This window comes from Ursus americanus, chromosome 25 (assembly GCF_024610735.1).
Source record: "Ursus americanus isolate L20-20 chromosome 25, mUrsAme1.1.p, whole genome shotgun sequence".
NCBI lineage: Eukaryota > Metazoa > Chordata > Mammalia > Carnivora > Ursidae > Ursus > Ursus americanus.
Genome location: NC_142151.1, coordinates 41,808,987 through 41,821,656, shown reverse-complemented (window position 1 = coordinate 41,821,656; position 12,670 = coordinate 41,808,987). Strand labels below are relative to the sequence as shown.

The 12,670-nt window shown below is 34.0% G+C and overlaps 1 protein-coding gene across 6 annotated transcripts in view; it reads right to left on the bottom strand.

The window, feature by feature from the left end:
- Positions 1-12,670, bottom strand: part of LARP4 (La ribonucleoprotein 4) — a 191,731-nt gene that overhangs the window by 34,204 nt on the left and 144,857 nt on the right. For 5 of the 6 annotated variants that reach the window (XM_087855829.1, XM_087855827.1, XM_087855832.1 and 2 more), the window contains 6 exons: positions 11,825-11,972; positions 11,029-11,181; positions 9,101-9,176; positions 4,773-4,909; positions 3,036-3,139; positions 659-769 (listed from right to left, as the gene is read on the bottom strand). In XM_087855829.1, coding sequence (XP_087711955.1) covers positions 659-769; positions 3,036-3,139; positions 4,773-4,909; positions 9,101-9,176; positions 11,029-11,181; positions 11,825-11,972 — 729 coding nt within the window. The remainder of the gene's footprint in view (positions 1-658; positions 770-3,035; positions 3,140-4,772; positions 4,910-9,100; positions 9,177-11,028; positions 11,182-11,824; positions 11,973-12,670) is intronic. The other variant, XM_087855828.1, reaches the window with a different exon arrangement.

Genomic DNA, 12,670 nt, shown 5'->3' with positions numbered 1-12,670 from the left:
ACAGACCCAAAATATCACTACATATTTATTTAAAAATGGTTCAATCAGACAGTCTTCTAAGATGAAGAATTAAAGGAAAAAAAAATCAGTGGGGTGTCTGGCTGACTCAGTTGGTGGAGTATGCAACTCTTGATCTTGGGATCGAGACTTTGAGCTCCACACTGGGAGTCGAGTTTACTTTAAAAATCAATCAATCAATCAATCAGTGGTTTTAAAATGCTATCAGATATATTTTCGTTTTTATGTTTCAATGGATTATTACTTCTCTTTAAGTTGGACACGACAACAAGAGTAAATCATTAATGTCAAAATCCCCAAGAATCAGAAAGGAAGTTACATATTTATTGTGGGCCTAGTATGTACATACTAGAAATACCAACTACTGAGTACATGGTTCCCAATCTTTAAATTAATTTTAAAATTGTGTTAATTTTTTTACTGATAGGAAACAAACTTCTTAAATTGAAATTGAAAAAGCTTTAGGAAAATGATCAAAAAGGAAACCAATTAAGAAGTACCACCAAAAAGGTGAACAAGGTGCTCAATAGCTCAACAGTCTTTACAAACACTGCTGTGAGCACGTATTCTCTCAGTTAAAATGTACCACTACCTCTTCTACCACTAGGACTTCAAATCAGAAGAGAAGTTTTCTTCTCACCTGTTGTGCATCTGTGTCTGACTGGAAAGTGATATACCAGTTGCTATTATGGGCGAACTCACAGCTTATCACCTTGGGGCAGTTTTCATTCTTGAACAAAGCTTTAACTTCCTAAAAAAGAAAAACTTAAGTGTAAATTTGTACATGATTTAGAGATAGAATCTTATTTTAATATCAGCAAAACTGAAGGATTTCACTTAGCGGCAAGCTAAATTTTCCTTAACAGTAAAATCTCTCTAGACCTGCTATTATCCAAAACAGGAAAAGTATGTCCTCCATTAACATTTTCATGCATTTTTTTCCCTTCATTTATTTTCATGCATTCTCATTCAATCCAGATGTTCTGTCTACATCAGAGTCACAGATACAAACTCTGTGCAAAGGTATCTTCACTTTACCTAACTGAAACTGAAATTCCAATAACTGAAACCTAGAACAAATATGGGACAAGCAACATGATAACAGTAAAGTCTAACCTGTATTCTAACTCCCTCAAATTTTTACTACAACTGAATTAAAAAAATAACGTCTCTACTTATGCTGAAATTTGCTTCGGTCAAATACTACTCGAAATAAGCAGTGTGTAACCGGCTGAGTTTTGTGACATTTGTGAAATTGGGGAAATATCACCAAGTTCAGTTAATAAAATTCTCATCCAGTCCAGACTTACATTTCTGTAGAACTATCTGTGGGACTGCAACCCACTGATCTCTACCTTCAAAAATCCATTGATATTCTCCAAACATTTCTAATTCTCTTTATATAATGAATTGATTCATTTATTTAAATCTTTTTATTTTCAGCCTTTATTATTCTTTAGGAAGAGTTATGTTCAGAGATTTACTTTCCCAAGTATAAAAAAAGAAGTCTGGATCTAAAGTAATTTTTTCCACCTGACAAGAAACCTTTAAGGTCACCACCCCAAATCCCTCATTTTAATTCAAATTTCAGTGATTATTGCCTAAGCTGACTTTCTCTGGCTATCTTAGTCATCTGCAGTTCCTTTACTTTTTTCTAATAAACAGTATATTGCTGCCTTGTTCCTTTTCATTTATTGCTTTTCATGTGTGTGACTGTTTCTGTATTCAGAATATAAATTACAGTAACTATAAAAATGATAATATTGGCTAATCTTAAATTTGTTTTACATGCCAAGTACTTCTCTAAATTCTTTATATACTAACTCACTTATTTCTCAGAATTTTATGAGTTACTTTTTACTATTATCCCATTTAACAGATGGGAAAAAACCAAAGCAAAAGAGGTTATGTAACTTATGCAAGATCATAGAGCTTTCAAGTAAAAAGCTGGAATTTAAATCCAGGCAGCTTGGCTTTAGAGTGCAGGCTCATATATTCTACACTGTTTCTTAATAATGCAAATATTCTTCCCATTCTGCAATTTTCCTTTCAATTTGTTACTTTTGACATATAGTTCATAATTTTAAATAGAAGATCTATCTAGTGACAGTTTCTTTTCTAATTTCTCTCACTGTTTCTAAGTTTAGGAAATATTCATTCTGGACAGTTAATACTGAATGAATCTGGGCAAAAAGATTAACTACTAATGTGCCAAATTTATTAGGTGGCAAGAGTCTAAAAATTCTTTTTTAAAAGGCTAACCAATTACCATATTATCATTACTAATTAATCCTCCTCATTTTTAACTTATTATCATTAACATGGCAACTTAGTGTGAAGTTCTGTGGTTCACTGGTTAAGAAACATGGGCTTTGGAATCAGAAAGAGCAAGTTCAAATCAGATTCTGTCATTTAAACAGCCCATGTGTCCTTAGGCAAGTTATTTAACCATACTAAGGCTCAGTTACTTTATCTATAAAACACAGATAACAAAACCCTGGTCTTTAAATTACCATAAAGTACACAGCACAATACTCTGTAGAAACTAATTATTAAATAAATGTTATCATACACACATTACTATATAAAAGGGTCTATTTCAGGATTATATTGTTTCATTCAAGTATTATTTTATTCCTGTATCTGTACCACACCATCTTGATGACTGCAAGTCTGCTTTATATTTGCTAGCTAGAATTAGTCTTGACTCTTTTTCTTCTTCATTCCTAAGTTTATTCTTTCAAATGAATACTCAAGTTCCCAAAAGAGCCTATTTATATTTTAACTGCCAGTCAAATCAATAAATTGAGAACTAGTAACATAGCAATACTCAGTCTACCATTCTAAGAACATGGAAATATATCTTTCTCCTCCCTCTGTACCATTCTTCCAGTGTTTCAGAATTTACAAAACAAAATTTATCCTATTCACATAACGATGCGAGGGCACTGACTTACTGTTTACCTCCATTTAAACAGATAAGGAACACTTAGCTTTAACAATGCTTAATAATTTACCTCTATAGGTGTCGTTTCAGGAATCTCTCTAAGAATCACAATACAACGCTTATGACTTGGTCTCACTTTCTCGCCCTTCTCATCAACTTGTACCATAGGAGAAGCTAAAATTTAAAAAAGCGTTTCATTCAAAAGTGACAAGGAGAGATATTAATATTGCCATTAAAAACTCTTTATTTCTATTTGCAAGTAAATAAATTAGCAGAGCCTAATATCCTCAAGAAATTAAATTATAGAACCAAAGATTACAGTTATAACAAAATACTTTGAGATTAATATATAAGAAACACTGTCAAATGTTATTCTTTGAACAAATACACAGAGTACCTATTTGTGTCTTGGCACTGTGTCGGGGCTGAAAAACTTTCAGGAGTATACGACACATATCTAACAAGGCAAAATTGCCTTGTGGACAATTAGTGAATTCTGGATTTCTGGAGATAATAAAAATCAGTGTATTTGCATTCCACTCTTGTAAATGGATTACAGTATTGCCTTCTGACATGTGAAGAAATTCTTCTTAAAATTCAAGTCTAAGAAGCACTTAAACCAAGAATTAAACTCAAATGATTATAACTTCCCTTGATTTTAACATATTTATTCTTACATACTATTACAGACACTGAGAAGCCATCTTTTAGATGCTGATTTTGAGGAAATATGTAATGAAGATAGTATCATCAAGTGAAAACTGTTATTTCTAGTCCCTTCAGAGAAATAATATGCCACATCTCTCTGAACAGGTAAGCAGTAAGAATAAAAGAAACAGGGAAGAAGAGCTGGGTTTAAGCACTAGGTTCTAGCCCTTAAGTGGAAGATTCTGCTGGTCTCTTGGCTGATTTTTTTTTCTGATGACAAGACTGGGTTGTTTTAAGAAACCACTGCACAAACCAGAGATTTCATAAATGTTTTCAGCCCTCTGAGAATGGAAATCTTCTACTCTCATATAAGCCTATTATTGGACTTGGGTGTATTTAACTTTTAAACATTTTCAACAACACATTTCATATCAAAGTGAAGAGCTGCCTTTATTCAGTCAAGTAGTTAAAACTTTGGTAAGGTTTTGCTAAGAAAGGTTAGCAAGAAATACTGATAATAAGACACAAAAACCATTAAAAATGCTTAGAACCTCGAATTCTACACCAAACTTTAGTATTTGTCAAACTACAGACTGCAATTCTCTAACAGGTTGTGAAATCAATTTAGAAAACAAAACAAAGCAAAAGAGCCAATTCCAAGCATTTAGTATTAATCTGAATAATTAACATTTCAGTTGTATGTGGGTAGGTGGTGTGTGTGTCTGCTGGGCCATAATGTAAAATGTACTCCTTACTTGGGTTCAAAAGTTTGAAACAATGCTTTAGAAGATGTGATAATGATACATATAACTTTCTAACAGCCTAGTAAACTGAGATTAATTGCTTATACTTAAGTGGGTATCAAGATGAACCACCAAGGTACAGAATTGATATGGAAGCTATATACCAAGTCAGTAAAAATAAATTATTACAACAGAATAACAAAAAATAGTTAACAATGTCCTGCCTGGTGAACATAGCTTAATGTATAGAATTGTGGAATCACTATGTTGTATACCTGAAAAAATACATTATATGTCAACTACAATTTAAAAAAACAAAAATAAATGGCCAACAAAAGCAAAAAATTCCCTGATCAGAAATCAAAAGAATATTTAGCTTTTTGACTTTAAAAAATAAGCTAAAAGGTAGGATTTACATCTCAACACTTCAAGAATTAGATCAGGGTCCGTGGTCAGCTTTTTTATTTCTTCCATGTTGGCAACTGTCCAAATTGGGATGAACTGATCACTGTCCATTTGAGATATCAGGTAAAGATCCTTTGACAAATTTTCTCTGAAAGGAATAAACAAAATCAAGAGTCCCATAAAACAAAGAATTCTCAAAAAGCACCTAAAGAGGTGCCTTATTCACTTTTGTCACTAAGTCTAGTTAAACAAAATTATTTTACCAGAAATAACACAGTGAACTATGAAAATACCCATACACAACAAATACACTCTAACAACTTTCAGAAAGTTTCTGAATCACCAAATACATCATGCCCAAAAGTTTTTTTTTTTTATAATGATTTTTTATTATATTATGTTAGTCACCATACAGTACATCCCCGGTTTTCGATGTAAATTCCCAAAAGTTTTGAACAAGGGAACTGTATGGAAGTATACTGATATGGAAAGAGGCTTAATAAAATATTATATACAGTGTAGTTCCATCTTATAAACACTTTATCACTGATGTTAGAATATGTATATGGGGGAAAATTACAGCTTCGACTATAAGTTTAACTGTAAAGGATTTAAAATTTCCAAATGATTGTATTTTTTAAGTATGTTTGGCTTTTTATTTAAATTTAATAAATTTAAAACTAAATTTAAAACATTGAAAATGATCCTTTAAGATACATTTCTAAAAAAGATATAAACACTTCTATCTTACATATAAAATCTTACGTAACAAATTGAAGTAAAATCATACTCATCTTGTTTTATTCACATCAGATCTTTGAAGCAGTCTAGTTATAAATAGCTGTCTTTGCTTAAAAGCCCTCTTTTCTGAATGACCCTATTTAAAACTGAAACCACCCAAGCACTCGATTCCCCTTCTCTTGCTTACAGTGCTCTAAATTTTTTTCCATAGTGCTTATCACCTAGCACATTTCTAAGGTGTTTATTATGCTTTTTAAAAAATTGGTTTTTTTTGTTTCCTCCAGCCAGAATACAGGTTCCATGAAGAATCTTTGTTGTTCAAAATGTACAAGGCACTAGTGCCTGGCAAAGGGTAGGGCCAAAGGCCTCTACATTCAAGTTTAATTAAAATAAAGTAATTACTTTTTAAAAATTACAACTGTCAACAGGTTGTTTTGGGGACAAAAAATAATAGAGAAGATACCAGCAAAAGTTAAACTCACTTTAGCATAAAAGGAGGAACACAGTAATAATACCTTCACCAAGATATTCTTTTTTTGCTATTTATTATAGAGGGAGGGGCAGAGGGAGAGGAGAGACAGAATCTTAGGCAGGCTCTATGCCCAGAGCAGACCCCAACACGGGCTTGATCTTACAAGCCTGAGATCATGACCTGAGCTGAAATCAAGAGCTGGATGCTAAACTGACTGAGCCGCCCAGGTGCCCCTGTCCACATATTTACACAACTAAAAAGTTGTAGCCTAAATCAACTCTGACTTTTAGCGTGTCTGTTGTTATAAAACCTTGGTCAAACCTTTTTTTTTTTTTTTTTAATCTGAGAAAGAGAGCGAGAGACAGCATGAGAGAGAGAGATCACGAGCACGGGGAAGGGGTAGAGGGAGAAGCAAGACTCCCTACTGAGCAGGGAGCCTGATGCTGAACTCATGACCCGAGCTGAAGGCAGATGCTTAACGAATGAGCCACTCAGGCACCCCAAACCTTTTTTTAAAAGATTTTATTTATTTGAGAGAGAGTGAGAGAGCATGTGTGCGTGATTGTGCATGAGCAGGGGTAGGGTCAGAGGGAGAGGGAGAAGCAGACTCCATGCTGAGCACGGAGCCCGACGCAGGGTTCGATCCCATGATTCTGAGGTCATGACCTGAGCTGAAGTCAGATGCTTAACCGACTGAGCCACCCAGGCACCCCAACCTTGGTCAAACTCTTTTAAGAAATTATATCTCATCAGAAGTCAAATTAATGGATATAAATCACACCTATGATTTGACTACTCATGACTAATACTCGATATGTACTAATAACAATTTTGCTGAGCCAAAAGTGTCAATTGCATAGTTGGTTTGAACTGTATCAAAGTTCTGAGTAAGACGTGGTAGACCATGACAAACCAGTGCTCCTGTTGCAAAAACTGAAACAGCCTGGCTAAATTACAAAAATCACACTTCAGGAGATGAAGGAAAGAAGCTACAAGAACAAAATGAAATTCCAGAAAGATGATCTTTCTTACCTGAGGGGTCTGCAGATCTGGGACCAAAGGGAAACAGCAGAGCTTTAGGCAGTTGCACAGAACTGGCACTGGAAACTGGAAACTAAAGGAGCTCCTAACATACAGCAGATTTCCCCCCATATAACATTTCCTGAGTTCTAAGGAGGAAGATGGGAAACTGGAGCCAGGCTGAAAAGGCAGAGTTAACATTTCTGTGGTTTTGTGGAAGTTCCAGTGGAAGGAAGAAACTTGCATCAAACACAAAACAAGTGTCTCCCACAAGACATCTGCCAGATTTTGAAACTTACAGGGTTAAGAGACTAAAGAGCTAATCTCAAACCTCTTAAGAACAGGACTAAATCTCCCTTGGTGTTTCAGGATTGAGGTAGCAGAAAACAGACTTCTAAATCAAACGACTGAAAAGGTCATGCCCAAGGAACAGAGATAAATCAGAGGCAGACTGAGTCCAATTAAAGTGGCTGCTCAGTCCTAACCCAGTTCAATTCCTGACTGGACTGAAGCAATCAATCTGCTTCTGCCTACCAAAGGAAAGCTCAAATCTTGTCTAGAGGGAAAAATTATGTCACTTGCAGCTCCTAGCTGCTTTTACATGTAATGTCCAGCATATAATCAAAATTTATAAGACATGCAAAAAGGCAGGACATTACGACAAAGAGAAAAAACTCAAATATAAGCAGACACACAAATGATCCAGTTAGTAGGCAAAGATTTTTAAATAACTATTAGAAGTATATTATAGAAAATGAATTGTATTGCAGGAACAAATGACTAAAGAAAGAGACTCCCGCTTTTATCGTTTTATCCTCACTAGATTATAAAGGCAAAGAATAAAAAGGAAGGGAAAAAAGGAGGAGCTATTTAGGATAAAGAATCAACTAGACCTGAGTCAAGAGTATATTATGTGTAAAGAAATAAAGAAGTCTAGGGGTACCTGGCTGGCTCAGTCGGTGGAACACGTGACTCTTGATTTCAGGGTCATGAGTTCAAGCCCTATGTTGGGCATAGAGCTTACTTAGAAAGTAAATAAATTTAAAAAAATAATAAAAAGGGAAAAAAGAAATAAAGAAGTCTATGATAAAATCCAGGTTTCTAGCTTGAAAAATTGGTTTACTGGTTCTACCTCTCACCACATATAGAAAAATAGAAGGCATTACCTTTGCATGCATATCCAAACTTCTATTTCAGAAGGGGCAGTTTTACAACACTAGGTTTTAGGACATCTAAACTAAAAATATACCTATATAACTGTTATCTGTAAATAAGACCTCTTGGGGGCTCCTGGATGGCTCAGTTGGTTAAGTGTCTAACTCCTGGTTTTGGCTCAGGTCATAATCTCAGAGTCATGAGATTAAGGCCCATGTCAGGCTTGTGCTCAGTGCAGAGTTGGCTTGAGATTCCCTCCCTCCCCCTCTGCCCTTCCCCTTGCCCCGCACATGCACTCTCTCTCTAAAATAAATAAATTAATTAAATTTAAAAAAAAAAAAAAAGATGCCTGGGTGGCCAGTCAGTTAAGAATCTGCCTTAGGATCCTGGGATCGAGTCCCACACTGGGCTCCCTGCTCAGCATGGAGCCTGCTTCTCCCTCTGCCTGCCGCTCCCCCCGCTTATTCTTGCTCTCTGACAAATAAATAAAATCTTAAAAAAAAAAAAAAAAGACATCTGGAAATGTTTGCCTGAAAGAAACCCTTATTTAATAGAAGATACTAGTAACATAAATTCCATGCCCATCATAACTCCATGATCAAAGGTTACATAAGCCAGCTACTAAAAATATATATTAAGAGATAACCACTGTTTTGAGAACCCTAAACCTGAATATGTTTATAGGAAAAGTATCCAATAGCCAATCCAAAAGTAATCCAATCCAGTATTTCATTATCCTTCTACTAAGACTAGATTCTTTGCATATTCAATTAGAGACTACATCTTTAAATTTAGTTAAGTAATATGCTAAAGAATATACCAAAAAAATCAGGAAAATACATCACTGAAGGAAATTAAAACCACCATTCTTTCACTATTTCACAGGTATTTTACATCTACTAACCAAACAATTCAAAAAATGAGAAATCTCAAAAAATATGAATAACATACCGGGAGAAACAGAATTCCAACTGTTTCTTCAGACATTCTTTTAGGTCTTCTGTAGAAATTGCTGAATTACTTTCTCCTTAAGGTAGAAAACAGAGGAAAAAAGTTAATACCAAATTACCATAGGTAGTAAACATTACATATAGTTGTACTCAGAATGCATCACAAAGTACACACAATTAAAACTCACAACAAAACTATTATTTTTAGATTTCAACTGAATTCTAACAAAGTCGAATTTTAACCTATCTATTCTTTCTTTAGATAGATTTCAGATCAGTCTAAAATTATTGTAGCAAGTAATGAACAAAGCACCATTAATACTAAAGGTACTTGGCTACCCTATTGTCAAACTCTACCCTAAAAACTTTAAAAATGTGGTAACTACTTACTCCTTTAATGAAAGCTCAAAGAACAAAAGTAATAGTAATCTAAATTTGAAGGAACTAGCTAAACAAGCTGGGATATACATATCTGTATTATTGTTACTAAATCTGATGTTAGTCATACTTCTTCAACTTTTATCTCTTAATACTCTTTTCTTTTCATTCCTTGATTATAGAGCACTCTATCTTCCTAGGAATATTTAAAACACTCAAACATCCAAAGGATCAAATCAACTCTAACAGTCCTCTATGCCTTCAAGTATTTAAACCCAGAACACAAGACTTTTTTCAGAACTCAAGCCTGGAAAACCATCACTCTTTTATTAAAATCTTACACAAAACATTACAGACTCAAAGCATGTAATCTGTCCTCTTCTTAAAAAAAGCATTAGTGATTACATAGGCTAATTTCCTTTAAATACAGATAATAGAATGTATATATAAAGATAAGTAAATTTTGTGCATGATTTTACCACTACCTTGTCTTAGTACTCAAGATTCAAAGTGATAGAAGATATTTACTTCATTAAAAATGAATATAAGCATTCTATTTCTATGTACATGCAATCCTAATACAAAATCCAACCACCCAAATGTGCTACCTAAAAATGAGCAATAATTTCATTTAACTTTTCAATGTCATTACAGGAAACTTATTAAAATACCAACTGGTTGCTACATTACTAAAACCAACTCTATGTTTAAAGTACCCAGTGATTAGGTATATTATGACCACAGTAGGGAGGAGAACCTACCACCTTAAATTATTACATGGAAGTATCACCCATGCCACTTCAGAAATCAAGTTACAAATTGGCAAAACTTAGAAATCTAGTCCAAATATTTATAATAAATAAGGAAATTGAAGACAAAGGTTTATATATCTTGCCTGAAGTCACAGAACGAACTAAAGCAGCAAGAGAAAACAGTACTCCTTACTACATTTATTTTCCAAAGAGATCCTTTAAATCAGAAAAATTAAGTTTGGTAGTTGGGGTCTTTGGTCTATTGTTAGTTTCTTTTAAATCTCATCCATTTTAAATCCAAGCCAACTACTAACCCATGCTAATTAAATAAATGTGAAAAAAATAGTTCACAAGTTGAACTGTAGTAGAACCATGTTTTTAATACAGCCATTTTCTCAAAATTAATCCCTGCAAATTCACATTTACAAATGTATTTCACACTAACAAAAGCAATGGGAAATTGACAGAACTTGCACTGATCCCAACTAACAGACCAAGACACCTGGGCTCTCTGAAAAATTATAATTCAGGTCTCTTTTAACTATACTATTTTTTCCTTTTATCTTTAATTTCACACTCCCTTTTAATAGGATGTTTAAACATTCTTTTTAAATCACAAGTTTCATGTTTGTACATTTGAAAATAGTACTTATAAAAATAACGTAGCATTTCATCAACATACAGTTCTTTGCAAATAAAAAAACAGATTGATGAATGTCAAAGGTTTATTAAAACTATGATAGGGGAAAAACACTAGGGTACTGTATGCTTGTTTTACCAATAAAAGCATAAAGTTTACCAGAAACATCATATATTTGGTAACTCAGATCTTCTGGCCCTAAAATCATTCCATCGGTTGATTCTTCAATGCCTATAGTATTTCTGGTGGCTTCACAAGATGAATACATTACTTCATATTCCTTACACATATCATCTGAAAGCTCTGTATTACCTGTATTAGAGAAAACATACTGAAAGTAAATAGGAATTCTTTAAATCCTATCTTCAGGAACTCTGGGCACTAGGTCTTCTATAATTAGACTTTAAGGAATTCTACCAGTTGGGATAATGTCCACATGGTTGTAATAAGAGTTCTCTTCCTGAGGAACGTAAGTTTACCATTATGGACAAGCTAAAATGATTATCAATAATTTAAACTTATACAGCATTATCTGTATACTATCTATGTGCAGCTTCATGTACTTTATTCACTTGATTCTCAGAAAATCCTATGCCAAAGTAATTATTATTAATGTTTTACAGACAAAAGAAACAAGAACAGAGAAGTTATGTCATTTACCCAAAGTCAAACAGTGAGTAAATAGCATTGCCAGTGACGGTATATCAAAACTAATTTATAACTACCATATCGTAAGTGGGTTAAATGCCAGACCCAAAGATACAGCTACTATGTGAAATCAGTGACAATCCATTCATACTAAACATAAGTAAGCACTATGTACAAACTACATGTTAAACATTTATAAATATATTTAATCAAATAATCAGAAGATACACCCCAAAGTTTTATAAACTGATTTGGCCATATGTTCAACCAAAATATGATTTGTACTGATGAAGCATTTAGGACGTACCCTCAGGATGAGACCCTGATGTGGCTGCTGTTTCATGCCAAGAGCTTTCAGTTCCATGAGTTACTTGAGTGGCATCAGTATTTCCAGGAGGAATTTCTTGCCATACTTTGGCATTAGGATTTAAGCCAGTTCCTTTAGATGTTACCTGCTAAATAATCAAACAGTCTATTTGTAAATTTAAAAAGTGCATTAAAATTACAAATTTAGATAACAGACTTTTATTTTAGTTAAACGTGAAGGAAACCCCAATAATATTAAGTAATTTAATAACAAATATTAAATAATATTTTAAAGTTTTGGGCTAATCTTGAAAATAAATCTTTTTAAGGAGATGGACTAGAAACGTACATGTATAAAACTTAGCTACCTATACAATAAAAAACCTAACTCTATGAACAATTAACACAGAAATGCCGTTTTACCCAATATACTTGCAAATGTCATAAAAATGTATTTAAACTTCACTGATCTTTGGCACTTTTTTTTTTTTTTAAAGATTTTATTTATTTATTTGACAGAGAGAGACAGCCAGCGAGAGAGGGAACACAAGCAGGGGGAGTGGGAGAGGAAGAAGCAGGCTCCCAACGGAGGAGCCTGATGTGGGGCTCGATCCCAGGACTCTGGGATCACGCCCTGAGCCGAAGGCAAACGCCTAACGACTGCGCCACCCAGGCGCCCCTTTGGCACTATTTTTTTGTGTATTTACAGCAAACTGAGTTATCCAGAATGATTTTCCAGAGAATGTAATTTTTACTGCCATCTATGCTGTGACAGAGATCTTTGAGTCTGAATGATTCTATCAATGGAAAATTTTCCCAAGTCAGAAACAGCAATCTGGAGCATCTG